The sequence below is a fragment of the Lonchura striata genome, chromosome 1 (assembly GCF_046129695.1).
Source record: "Lonchura striata isolate bLonStr1 chromosome 1, bLonStr1.mat, whole genome shotgun sequence".
NCBI classification, from domain to species: Eukaryota; Metazoa; Chordata; class Aves; order Passeriformes; family Estrildidae; genus Lonchura; species Lonchura striata.
Genome location: NC_134603.1, coordinates 123,899,718 through 123,913,371, shown reverse-complemented (window position 1 = coordinate 123,913,371; position 13,654 = coordinate 123,899,718). Strand labels below are relative to the sequence as shown.

Genomic DNA, 13,654 nt, shown 5'->3' with positions numbered 1-13,654 from the left:
TCTCTCGCTCCCTCCCTGCCCCCACCCCCCGCCTCAGCCCCCCGCGGATGTCGCTGTTGCTGCTGCCGCCGCCGCTCAGTGCGCGCAGGGCGGGAGCCAGGAGGAGACAGGAGACCTAAGCGGCTGGGCACCATTGAAGTCTGTATCCTTCTCTCTCTCTCTCTCTCCCTCTTTTCTTTCGCTGCAGCCGCTTCCTTTCACCCCATTCACCCTCGAGTCCCTTTCCCTGACTCCCCTTTCCTCTGCGGCTCGCTGCGGGCCGCCGCGGGGAGATGCGGAGCGCAACCCGCCCGCCTCCCCCCACCGCCGCTTCTTCCCCACCCCCGCTTCCTTGGCGGTGGGGGGTGGCGGGCGGAGCGGAGCTGTCGGGGAATCGGGGCTTCGGCACCCGCTCGGGGAGGGAGGGAGGGAGGGAGGCAGGCCGGCGCCCGGGCACGCGGGCGCTGTCGCCCCAGGGGAAGGAGAGCAGTGCCGGGGGCGGGGGCAGCGGCACCCGCGCGGCAGACAAAGCCGGCCCGCCGGCGGTCCCTACGTGTGCTCGGCCCGGGGAAGACGTGAAGGGGCGGGGGGAAGATGGCGTGGAGGGGCCCTGTCAGCGGCGGCGGAAGCGGCCCAGGCCTGCGTCCCCGTTACCTCGCCCGGGGCAGCCCCGCCGGCCTCATGTGCGCCCGCCGCAGGCCCGAGGCGCAGCAGGCCTCCGCAGGGCTGCCTCTGGTTTGTGGCGGGGGGGATTGTTGCTATTGGGTTTTGGGTTTTTTTTTTTTTACCCCTTTCTGCTGCCTCTCCGGGGGACGCAAGGCAAGACCTTCGGCACTGGCGCCCTGGCCCCGGCCCTTTTCCCACCTCGCCTAACCCACCGCCCATGCGGCTGCCAAAATCCGCCTCCCGTGTCAGGGGAGGATTGGGCGGGATTGCTGAGTCCGGAAGGCTTTCTGGCCTTAAAGGACTTTTCTGCTTTACCCAGGCATATGGGGAATTCTAGCATTTCTATAGCTCGCTGCGGGGCGGTGACAATACATGCCTATGGAGCTGGTCGGTATGAGAAATGACATGGAAAAGGGGATGGATTGTGTTCAACCTAATTTGCATAGGTTAAATATGTAGTATGTACATCTTAGCTGAGTTAATATTGTTTTAGGACCTTAACTCTTGCCAACTTGAGAATCAGAAGGCAACATTATAGTTGCATTAAGAGAAATATTTGCTGTTTATAAGAATTTGCTACCATGTAAGAATAATGGGTGATTCATTGCACCACAAATATATATATCTTCCCCATCAGATATTTACAGTTAATATACCTTAGGTATGTCTTCAATTGCTAGAATTTGAGCTCTGTTTCTATTTGGTTTAAGGAAATGAGCATCCCTGATGGTCCTCCCCCTTTTCCCTAGAAACATGTCTATGCTTTTGAAGGCCTTGGGAAAAATTTTTTTCAACCCTATATACCACCTTGTCAGTATCATTTATCCTGGCTAGCCTAATGGTGCATTACTGGGTTATGCCGGACAAAGTAGTAACCTACTTTTTGTTCTGGATTTAATCCGTGTAAGAAATGTTGTATGCAGTGAATACATGGGGGTTGGAACAAGGACCATGCTTGTCTTGGGATGCCTTTCTTTGAGTAATGCAAACTTCCTTTTAATTGTCATGCATTTTTCTAGTAAAAGCTCTGCAAGTCTGCAATAAAAATGGCCTCCAATAAAACTACATTGGTAAGTTCATGCACACCTAAAGTATATAAGGATTTAATCAACATATTTTTCTTCAAACTTATAACTTGGCATCTCCATTTAAAAGATACATCCACATCTCCCCTCCCCAGCATTATTCTGACCAAATTTCAGATCCAGAAAGTAAGGCTACTAGAAAGGACATTGTCTTTGGTTTTAATAAATCTGCCATTTCTAAAGAGAAACGTGTTGAGAAAAAAGTATGAAAGGACTCTGCACTATTTCATCTATTCTACAATAGAAAATACTGAGGATTTTTTTTAGCCTCCTTTCAGCATACCATGTAATTCATCATACATGTAAAAAATAAAGTCTAAATCATGTATTCACTTAATTTCTCCCAGTGTATTTGGAGAAAAATATTTGCCTGACAAAAGGCAATCTTTACAGATGGAAAGTAACATTATTGAGAAATGATGTGGCATAATTAAGATGCCTTTTGAAATGCTTTTTAACAAATAACAGTTTCTTTGAATTTCATAGGAGCAGAGATTATCAGATGTCAACCCTTCCTGGACCATTTTAATGATGCATTCATGGATCTCAAGTCCTCTAAAGCTTTGCTTGACATTAAAATATGGACTTCCAATGGCAGTTGGTTGCTGGTTGCAGTTCAACTAATACTGATACATAGTTTCATGAAAGACAGACCTGTAGAAGTATATTGTGAGATGTATCTGAGATTGAGATGGGGAAGCAAGCCAAAATATATGTGCACAATTCAAAACTCCAGCAGCAGAACAGCTGGTTTATAATAGTCTCGAAAGGCCTGTTCTTAAATTTACAGAAATGTTTACTCAGTTCAAAATATATTCAAAACTTTTATTAACTCCTGGCTTAGAAGTGCAACGGAGTGCTTCCTCTGTGTTGTACTGGTTTAAAATATTTCACCGAGATGAATGTCTAAACTTTCTGTTAGTAATTGATTGTCCACTTATCCCTAATTTGAAGAAGAGAAGAAGTTAGCCAGCCTGGGAAAGGGTGCTTTGGAGAGAGGAAAAAAATCTTTTGAATGTGGTATTTTTAATCTTTTGATGTTATTGAGAATTTTGCTGTACAGGTCAGGAAAATCAGTTATGGTTCCCATGGGAACCATAACTAATTCTGCTTAGTTATATATTTGCATGCAAAACCTAAATATGTTAAGGGGTAGGGTAGCTCTAGAGCTGTAATTCCAATTTTCTTACATCTTGTATGTTAAAATTTTACACCACAGTGTCACATCAGTGTTTTAACCTTGCCCCTCAACGAAAGAGTGTTTATCCATAGATCTACATCTGTCATATGTGGTGTCATATGACTCCTGAATGCAGAAAGAGAAGCAAGCTATACATGAGCCTTCAATGGTCAAATGTCCAATTTACAGTTTACAATGTGCAGCCCTAGAGAGGAGAGCTTCAGGGGTCAAGTGGACATTTAGTATGCTTTAAGTTCAGTCAGGTGTCACAATTCACTTGTGGGCTGAGATTTGCATGGGCTTGTATAATCCCAGAATGTACAGGTTTTTAACATGTTCAGTATTTCTGCAGGCTCTGCAATCAAGTGTTATCCTAATAGGCTCAAGAGTTTGAAGAGCAGTGCTGATGCACAAGACCTAATAAATCTCTAACATTTAAAACAGAAGCAGCATACTTTTTATTTTGCTATTTCTTACTGCACTTCAAGAAAAAAATACAGACCCCCCCCCCCCATGATACTCATTTTCCTCTGTGGAAGATACTTAAGATACTTAAGTTTTAGAAAGTAAAAAAAAAATTGTTGCTTTGATACAGAAATCCAAAACATTGATCTTTAAGTGACAAGAATTAGTGAAGCCGAAAAGAGTACCAGAAAACAGTCTTCCATTGAATCAAAGAATTTTAGTCCAACGGAGAATACAGATGGAGATGTTCCCCACATGTAGCCTGCTTGCCTCATCACCAGTAATTATAATGTTATTACTATGGTATAGTGAGTCTGTCTTTTTCTGTGTTGTCGTTTTTCCCTCTGCTACTTTTATTGTTTGTTTATTTTCCTCATATCTACCCCTTTCTATTTCACACTTCCATTTTTTGAAAGAAGCTGCCCTCATAGAAGCCTTGGACATCTTCATGTTGTATTTCCCTTCAATATCAGTCTTGTATTCTTTTTCCTGTAGAGGCAAAAAAAGCCAATATGCTTAAGTTAACACTTTTCAGACATGAATGCTGTGGTCAAAATACACCTGGGATATGCAGGCACTTAAAATCTAATTGGAAATACATGCTCTGTTCTCTCTTCTATGCTGTCAAATCAAAAACATGATGGCCATGTGAGATATATACAGAAACTTGCTATTTAAATGAGAAACTAAAAACTTTTTCTCATATGTGTTGTTTGAACCTTCAATTTATGGGTTGCTAACCATAAAGAGTAAAGTATTTTGGGGAGGGAGGGAATAATTAATTATGAAAAATAAGGGGTACAGAGACAGGGCTTTGGCAAGAGAATCATCTTCCAGTCTTCACTAAAAGAAGACAGTTTTTGTTCTAACATACATTTTTTTTTACCTTTCACCACATCAAGACAAAATTCCACTAAGTCTGAAAGTTTGAAAATTTCAGAATTGCAGTGTTGTCAAACTAACCCACATTAGAGAGGACTAGAGAATGGCTAACCAGCAAATAGAGGTGCTTTGTGGTATATGCTTGTCTGTGTTCTGTTGTAGAAGAAGTGCTTTAGTGAGGAATTAGTTCTGTCCACTTTGATTTAGGGTGCTGTATAACTATATTTTAGGAGCTTAATAATTAGTTTATGGTGCCACTTGACAATTTCTATATAAGATGCAGTCCAAAATGGCAAGCAAACTGCTTTTGGTCTGCTAGTCCTCCAGAACTATGATACAGCATAATAGGCTAAGATTACAAACAAGGAAATTCTGAAATGTGTCCTTCTACTGCTATTTAATTATGCCTTATAAAACTGGGAATGCCTTGAGGATGATGTGGATGTAATATTTGTTTTAAAAACTTAAGAATATTACCTGAACTATCACATGTAAACTTTAAAACACTTGAAAAGTTTTGTAAGTTAGCAAAATTCCATTTATGTGCTAAGTGCTGTACAAAAGTGTAGCAGTCTTAAATTTATGCACCTTTGTGACATCTCTTTGTAAGTTACATGGGTGCATGGCTAAGAATGGGAAGGGACTGCAGTAATGGAATGCTTCTAGCATGTGTCCTGTTCAGTAGTTGCGGGTTTATTGAGTATTTTGCTTGTTGTAGCAATACATCATAAACTTTGCTGCCATCAGTTTCTCCTTGGTTTTTTTTTTTGGTTTTTTTTTTGGGAAAGGTAGAAACCACCTTTTTTCAGTACCATCCCTTTTCTATTTTATGCATTTTCACAGTTTCCTTATTAGTTCTCTTTACTTCTGCCTTGCCCTCTGCCTTTTCACAGGCATAGAGTTAACTTTTAGAAGCTTCCTGATGTTTTGAGCATGTAGCACTGATAATTAAATTTTTAAGGAGACTATAGTCACTGAGTATGTAGACAAAAAAATTTTCTCCTTTTTAAAAGCTGGTGTTGGGTATCTTATTAAGCAACTGAAAAAACCCAAAAGATTAACATGTCTTGCTCAGGTTACCTGACCACATGCACTAACATGAAAGGAGTCTGAGCTTCTGGTTTTAGTGTTAATAAGCCAGTGAAGTAACTGTGTAAAGCAAAGGAAAAAAAGAAAAATGTCGTTCTGAATTTCTTTTGTAGCACAAAATGGGAAAGAAACAGAATGGCAAAGGTAAAAAAGTTGAAGAGGCAGAGCCTGAAGAATTTGTTGTGGAGAAAGTCCTGGACAGACGTGTTGTAAATGGAAAGGTGGAATACTACTTGAAGTGGAAAGGATTTACAGAGTAAGGCATTATTTTTTTTTCCTTTTTCTGATAAAATGATAAACACCATTGATTTGAAACTGTCCAAAGAGCTTGGATGATGGGCATCCACTTTAAAGAACCTTGAGGGAAGGACATCCCTAAATGCATAGTCAAGTGAGACAGTCAAGTATGAAAATAAAATAGAAGATAATGTAGTTCATTGTTCACGCTATATAAAATATTTGAGGACTTTTACCAAGTTCTTACTGATTGTTCTTTTACCACTCTGATAGAGTCACTCTGATAGAGTTTGTGTCCATAGCTATCAAGGTCAGATAGACTGACAGTTATCATATGCGAAGCAGAATGAATGGTACTTCTGAGTAACAAATCATGCAGGATTAAAAACTTCAGGCAGATCTGAAGCAGATAGTTTGCTGATTAATAATTTTAATGAACTGTTCTCAAATGAACTGAATTTGCCTCTGGAGTGGTTGCCTTCATTAGGCATACTTGAAAGGCATTTTTGAGTGTCTTTCCCAGGACTTATATATGTATGTGAAAACTTTGCAGTAGACTTAAGAAGCTGATTGTTTAAGAAGGAATGCAATTGTGCCTCCTTCCAGTGATGCTCTGTGACAGCTTGCTTTACCAGCTGAAAGAAGAATTTGTGCATAAATGGTTATGTATGCTGTGATATTATTGTTGCATACCTCCCGAAGTGAGTGCATTGCAACATTGTGCACTCTGGCATCATGAAATATGTGTAGTGATATGTGCATAAATGCAAAGCACAATGTGTTTAGTATTTTGAATTCGGAATAATATGTTATTGTAATGGAAAATAATTTGTAGGTATCCTGCTGGTGCAGTAGTGCTGTGCCAGTATTTGCATGTGGGATGCATAATGGTTGTAGGGAGCTTTCTTAAAATTTTAGTTAGAAAATGCATACTCACTGAAACATGTGCAGTGCCCAGCTCTGCCCCCCTTTGTTCCCTCCTGCAGTCACTCAGCTGAAGGAAGCAGATAGTTCTAGGTATAGTTGTGTTCAGTGCTCAGAGACAACTTTAGAGTGTTCCTCATGTCTGAAAGCTTTTATATAGATATATATGTATGTATGTATTTATACTTAGGCTATTTGTAATGACTGCTGTGTACACTCTGTTTTCTGTTAGTCTTTAGTATTCATATCATATTGTTTATTTTCATGGACAGTCTTTAGAGGAACCGGGGAAGTGAGTCAGTTTAAATGGACAGTTAATTTTGGTAGGGTGCAGATTGCTTGTTTCAACTCTCATACCCCGCTGAGAACACAGGTGTTAATACAGCTGCTTTTTGTGTTACCTTCAGGTTAAGAACATTGTTTTTCAATACTACTGGAGCATTCTTTCAGTCATCAAATGCAGTACATGAAAGCTACTAAAGGTGGCAATATAAATGTCCTTAGGGTTTAACAGACCTACCTTATATTGTGAGAAAAAAAATTAAGTTGCTTATTTTAAGGGGAGCCATGGGGCTAGTTTTGTATTTTTCTTTACCTAGTTTTACATAAATGTGTGTATGTTTCAGTGCTGACAACACTTGGGAACCTGAAGAGAACTTAGATTGTCCAGAGCTAATTGAAGCTTTTCTGAACTCTCAGAAAGCTGGTAAAGAAAAAACAGATGGTGCCAAAAGAAAATCTTTGTCAGATAGCGAATCTGATGATAGTAAATCAAAGAAAAAGCGTGATTCTGTAAGTATGTATTCACATGTTAAGCTTCTGTTTCCTCCATCTCTCCCCTACCTCTCCATCCCCCAAAAATCATGTTGTGGCTTTGAGAATGAGACTGAACACTCATTTAAAACTGTAAAAATTTCATAGCATCTGGGTCTGTGGTTTGAAAAGGGTGTATGTTCATTATGGTTAATGAGACTGTCCAAATGGTTAGTAAAGGATGATTGACTGACATGATGATTAAAAGTTCTTACATTGTCCCATAACATTTAGTGAATAATTGAAAGTAAGACTGGTTAAGAGTTATTAATTAATGGTACTAAGTGATAGGTTTATATTAGAGCAAAAGTTCCATGAATGGAACAAAGATGAAGTTCTGGTTTGCTGCTATATTTAATAGATGATTTTGAATGGGTGTGTGGCAAGATGGCCAAACGTGAAAACCAGTCATTTACTTAGACTAGGAGCAGCCGTAATGGTGGAGAAGGAGTAGAAGGGGTGAGTGAAAAAAACTTACCTTTCCTGAGAAGTCTGGATTTCTCCTTCAGTTTAAATGCATAGGCAACTTGACACATTCAGTGCTGATAAGTACAGAATAATGCACACATAGTAATGTGTTCAACAGTTCACATTTTCTTCCATAAACTTTTGGACTAGTAGTTTGAAACCTGACACTGCCAATCATTTTCATGTACTGCAGACAGCAGACAGTTGGACACGTGGTTACTGTCAAAAAGGTTGGAAGGCATCAGAAAGAATAGTTCATTAATAATACAAAGAATATTTTGCTTTCTGTGTAGAGGCAGTTGTTTGACTTCATCTGGTACAATAGTGGCCACTGTCTCTAAAAGAATATTGTGAATCTATAAAGGAGCTAATACAGGAAATAGCTGTGATATTTTTTGTCACCGGTGTGATGTCAGTGAGCCAAAGAGAGTTGAGGTGTTCCCCAAGGGTGCAGTTTCATTGTTGGTTTAGCCAACCCAAGCCTGTTTTACTGAAAAGGATGTGCTTTTTCTACTTCCAGGCATGCATTTTTGCTGTTCTGTTTTTATTTTTATTGACCATGCTTGTTCGTTTATCTACTGAAATTATTTTAGACCATTTGTTTCATCTACTGTATTTTCAGAAATAAATGCTGGAAACATGGATATAAAATCCTTTATTATTAACCTACCTCTCAGTTACTTGGTTTGAAGATTGGTCATGAAAAAATAATTATAGATGTGTAATTATAGATTTGATGGGTTTTTAAGGCTGCATTTTTTCATTCTGATACACAAACATACACATGAATGTATGTACAAAAATTTGTGTATCTAGTACCAAAATAGAATTTTGTCTTAAACTAGATAACCATCTTCTAATTTACTAGGTTGATAAACCAAGAGGGTTTGCAAGGGGTCTTGATCCTGAGCGGATAATTGGGGCTACGGATAGCAGTGGAGAGCTTATGTTCCTCATGAAATGGTAAGTCTTATATCCACAGTTCTTGTCCGTAAAGGGAGGGCAGGCAGCTGCACTTAGCCTAAAGAGACAACTTCATCTTAGGAATAAGACACAGAAGCTGGTGGTCTCCTTATTAACCTTGTATTCTTAGAAGAACAAGCTCTCTATATTCAGTTAGGACTTAATCCCTCTTCCTTCAAAACCCAAAATATCTTTCATTTTTGTTCATTCAGTTTTACTTTGAAAAGTAATTTCTGATAAAATAGGGAGAAATTGGCATTTGTGTGGAAGAAACTGGATCTTGGTAATGCTCTTGCAGAGGGAATGGCAGGCAGAAATCCAGCTTTGCATATTTCAATAGGCAGAATGCAGCTGCTGGATAGCCAGCTGTTTAACCAAGCATAGTGCCAGCTGTTCTGCATACATCAAAGTGGAATTGGAAGCAGCTAGGGGAGAAAGCAGAGGTGGAGATGAAGAATAAACAATATGGAGAGGCTTGACATTATGGGCTGGTAAGAGGTGAGAGTCATGTGGGGAATTGGTGTTGCTGGGAGGGTAGGTGGGAACCAGCTTCATTAGCTAGAGTGTTGGGAAAATGATTTCTTGTTATGTGAACAAAAATTGACATTTGCTGAGAGTCATATTTCTTAAGGTGATAAGAAGGATGGCTTTCCACAGCCTTTGAGAAGGGCAGATTTTCAGAATGGAGTCAAACTGAATGATCTGAGACATGATTTGTCTTGGGATTTACCTGGACTGCTGAAGACTAGTGCTGTGGGAAATTGTCTCCCTTCTTGCATTCTCAAATGCTTTATAAATTTTATGTGAAACTTAGAAAAGTTCCAAAACAAAGACCATGAGTGTTTGAATTTCTGTAGTGATAATTGGCAATATCAAACACAGAGGACTTTTTATTTGTTTAGTTTAGTTTAGTTGCCGTTGATTCGTTTTTCATAATTGGTCTTAGGTAACAAACATGGATATGAGTTTGTATGCACAAGGTTGACTTTTAAAAGCAGCATACACTTCAAAATGGAATCTGAAGCATGTCAAACCTAGCAAGCTTGGTTTGTTTACCCCAAGACAGCATCAAGAATAATAGTATGAAATACAGGAATTTACTTGCATAAACAGTAAATGTAATTTGCATGTAAGTACCACCTCTTAAGATTGGTTGGTCCTATTGATTTTTAAGTCTTACTTTGAAGCTTTGATTAGTCTTTAAAAGACAAAATTAACTGAGTTTTGTTTCTTTTGTTACATACTCCAGTACGTAACCAGTGTAACTGATTCCCTTTGAATAGCATTTTCCTTTCAAAGAGAAGAAAACATAGGAAGGGAAGAACAATGGAGCTATAAAGCATCGTCATTATCATTAGCATGGCAAGTCTTGGTAGCGTTAGGGAAAGGTATACTGGAAACTGATTTCTAGCTGACATTCTTTTCAGAACTTAGGACTTAAGAAGAGCTGCTTAATGGTTTGAAGTATTGATTATTAATTTTCTTAAATTTGCTCTCTTCTACATCAGGAAAGACTCTGATGAGGCAGATCTGGTGCTGGCCAAAGAAGCTAATGTGAAGTGTCCTCAGATCGTAATCGCTTTTTATGAAGAGCGGCTAACTTGGCATTCATGCCCAGAAGATGAAGCACAATAATTGTTTGCATTGCTTTTTTTATATATAAAAATATTAAAGCCCAAAATTTGATTTATTAGCAATGTGAGAAGCATACATTCTAACAAGTTTCAAATTTGATATTTTTTTGAAGTAGTATGTTTTGCATCAACATCAATATATAAAAATATTAAAACCCAAAATTTGATTTATTAGCAATGTGAGAAACATACATTCTAACAAGTTTCAAATTTGGTATTTTTTTGAAGTAGTATGTTTTGCATCAACATCAAGTAAATAAAAGCTTTCTGCAACTTGTTTCATTTACCACAAGAGAGCATTTGATACTACTACTTCCTCCATATTAGGTAAAAGCTTTTATAAAACATTGATGAGCTTCCTTAGTTATTACAGATTCATGAGTGTCTAAACAAACTCACAGATGTTTTGTAGTCTTCTATACTATTGATGTGCATGTATCTTCTTTACCCAAACCTAGCCCTTTAAACCTGTAAGGTCATTCTTTTTAGTATTCGGGATCACTTGGTCTTAAGAAGACCAGGTGAAAACTAACTTTGTAGTAATTTGAATGTTATCAGACTGTATATTGTTTACTTTATTGTAAATACTGGTGAGCAGTGGTCAATAAAATAGTTTTATATTCTTCCTTTATACTGATAGGCTGTGACTCTTTTGAAGAGGAGTATTTCTCAACTTTTGATATGTTAAACTCCATTTGTAATATATTTAACTGTAAGTTGTTCTCTTGGGGGGTAGGTTGATAATTAATATTACCCCACTGCTACTCTTATCACAATACCAGACAAGTACCAGGCTTTGATTATCTGCTGGGGGGGGGTTTGTGAATACTGCCTGAGACACGGGGTTTTTTTAGTCAGGAAGGGCCTGTAACGTTAATATGCTTTGGGTACTCCTGTAAGTCACAGATTGCAACCACACAACTTAGGTAAAGCAGTTGGTCACAAGGCCAAGTAGCCTGTGCATACTAGGAAATATTTGACATGTATTGACAGTATTAGTCCTTGCTTTATCTTCAGTTCTTAATAAGAGGCTATAGTGTACTCTAGGGCTGGTTCAGATGGAATTATTCTTCAGGCCATCACCTCAGGAATACTTGCATAGCTCAGCTTTTAAAGTGGAACATTTAAATGAACATACTTAAGTCATATACCTGGAGCAAAAGACTTTCTTTCTATTTCAGATTGAATTTTGAAATCAGTCCTGTAATCAGCTGCTTGGATAATACCTTCAGAAGGGCAGAAATAAAGGGTGGGAAGCCCTGGAAGAGTAGAGTTGCCATTCATCTTTTCACTTCCCTTTATTTAAACACCATCTTTGTGTTTTGACTACCATAGTATAGTTTGCCTTAAGATGTGTTCATATGTCAGTTGGCCATGATTATTTCAGAATTATCCTTAATTTAAGGTTTTGACTAAAAAAAATATAATCCTGTAGTACACTGTCGGTGAACTCCTAGAATGTATTTGGGTTGAAAGGCACCATGAAGATCATCTAGTTCCACCCTGCCTACCATAGGGAGGAACACCTTTCACTAGACCAGGTTACTCAGAGTCCCATCAACCTGGCCTTGAACACTTCCAGGGATGGGTTGTCAACAACTTCTCTGGCCAACCTGTTCCAGTGGCTCACCACCCTCAGAGTAAAACATTTCTTCCCATAATATATAACCTAACACTACTCGTGGTTTGAAGCCTTTTCCCCTTGTCCTGTCAATACATGCCTTTGTAATTCCTCTCCAGCCTTGTTGTAAATCTCCTTTAGGTCCTGGAAAGTTCTTTTAAGTCTCATTGGAGCCTTCTCTTCTCCAGGCTTAACAATCCCAACTTTCTCAGCCTTTCTTCACAGGAGAGGTGCTTACAACCCTCTGATATCTTTGTGGCCCTTCTCGAAGGTGAGACAGTTGGGATTGCCTGGGTATGTTTTTTCAGAAAATAAAAAAGAGATATTCCTGGAAATCCTCATATAGTGTGCATAGCCTGAAGAGTGAAGGAAGGAATCCAGTCTGTGCTTAATGTACTGTTTCACAAATCATTACTATAATTTGTCCTTTCAACAGTTTCAAAAGCCAGTTATATTGTGATACAAAGCCTGCCACCATAGTACACCTACTTATAGTTAAACAGCAGTGGCTAAATTTGCTATGTGAACTTTTTCCTAAAGATCTTTTATTACAGGCTTTGGGCAGAATTCAGTCTCTTATTTGTGGCTCTAGGAAAAATCTGATATCCCTGTTAACATGGGGCTCCCTTGCACCAGGTAATGATAATTTCAGCACTTAACTAACCTCACTTGCCTATTCCTTAGACAAATCACCCTGACTTCATCACATTTAAGACTTCTACAGAGTTCATGGCTTAGTTTTTGGGAAGCCTGTAATAGGAATATTTATACACCTAGTATATAGGATTCTGAAATCCTTGCTTTTTTATCCAGTAGCTTGATACATACATGGGCTAAAGAGGAATTTCAAAGCAGCTTGTATTCTCCTGTCAGTTTCTTCAGTATGGAGTACTTTGTAAAGAGTCTTAAAACTTCCTGTACTAGTTGCATTTTACTGCCTGAAATTTTGCAGTTTCTGTAACACATTTCAAGTGTGGATATCAAGTCTGTGTGAAGTTGCTGATTTGATGCAATACAGGTTAAACAGTTGTTTTTAATTATTGGTTATTGTTAGTGGTAGACAAAGATTTTTGTTGAGAGGTTGGTTCTCAATTTGTAACCCTTAAAATACAGATTTGTAACTATATACAGCTTTTTACATTATATTTGGTTCTCCTGACAATAAAAATACACTGAATTCACTTTTAAACAACTTTGCAGCTTGTTAGACAGTTCTTTAGATTGCTGATTTTTTTATGTTATGATGGTAAATATGCTGATTGATATTTGTTTCCTTTTTTTTCCTCCTCACTTTGTGTCAAAATCGGTTTTGCTAGTAATGAAATGCAACACTTTAAAGTTACAAGTTATGTAAAGTTATGCTGAATGTGCTGCATACATAGGCAAAAAGTTAACAAATGTTATTAATTCAAAATTAACTGATTCAATAAATGAGATATCTTCTGTAGTTAGTTGAGTTTTGTGGAGGTTTCTCGTCATTGTCTCCTTTCTTATACCAAACCAAATGGGCTTCAGGCTGTCATTTTGTGATTGCTCCGTGTTAATGGTGCTGTCTTGAAAAAAAAAACCACACAAATCACAAAAATCCCAGTAGTTCTTGCTCCAATGCCTTCACTCTGGCTAAAGAAAATATGCAGGTTAAACATAA

The 13,654-nt window shown here is 38.6% G+C and overlaps 1 protein-coding gene across 4 annotated transcripts; it reads left to right on the top strand.

Annotated features, from left to right (window-relative positions):
• The first annotated feature begins 17 nt into the window (after window positions 1-17).
• CBX3 (chromobox 3) lies at window positions 18-13,453 on the top strand. 4 transcript variants are annotated; one of them, XM_031503858.2, is made up of 7 exons: window positions 19-138; window positions 1,665-1,715; window positions 3,506-3,655; window positions 5,460-5,602; window positions 7,134-7,299; window positions 8,657-8,751; window positions 10,260-13,453. In XM_031503858.2, the coding sequence occupies exons 3-7, from the start codon at window positions 3,614-3,616 to the stop codon at window positions 10,384-10,386; spliced, it is 573 nt and encodes a 190-aa protein (XP_031359718.1). In that variant the 5' UTR covers window positions 19-138; window positions 1,665-1,715; window positions 3,506-3,613; the 3' UTR covers window positions 10,387-13,453. The 4 variants fall into 4 exon arrangements, with proteins under 4 accessions (XP_021393884.1, XP_021393885.1, XP_021393886.1 ...); XM_021538209.3 differs by lacking the exon at window positions 1,665-1,715 and having other exon boundaries at window positions 18-138; XM_021538210.3 differs by lacking the exon at window positions 3,506-3,655 and having other exon boundaries at window positions 18-138.
• Window positions 13,454-13,654: the final 201 nt, after the last annotated feature.

Bases quoted from the DNA above. Each gene is read 5' to 3' on its own strand.
- CBX3 (XM_021538209.3), top strand. From the start codon at position 3,614: ATGGAGATGTTCCCCACATGTAGCCTGCTTGCCTCATCACCA. The intron at 5,603-7,133 runs GTAAGGCATTAT...TGTATGTTTCAG, and splicing joins AAGTGGAAAGGATTTACAGA to TGCTGACAACACTTGGGAAC. The intron at 8,752-10,259 runs GTAAGTCTTATA...CTTCTACATCAG, and splicing joins CTTATGTTCCTCATGAAATG to GAAAGACTCTGATGAGGCAG.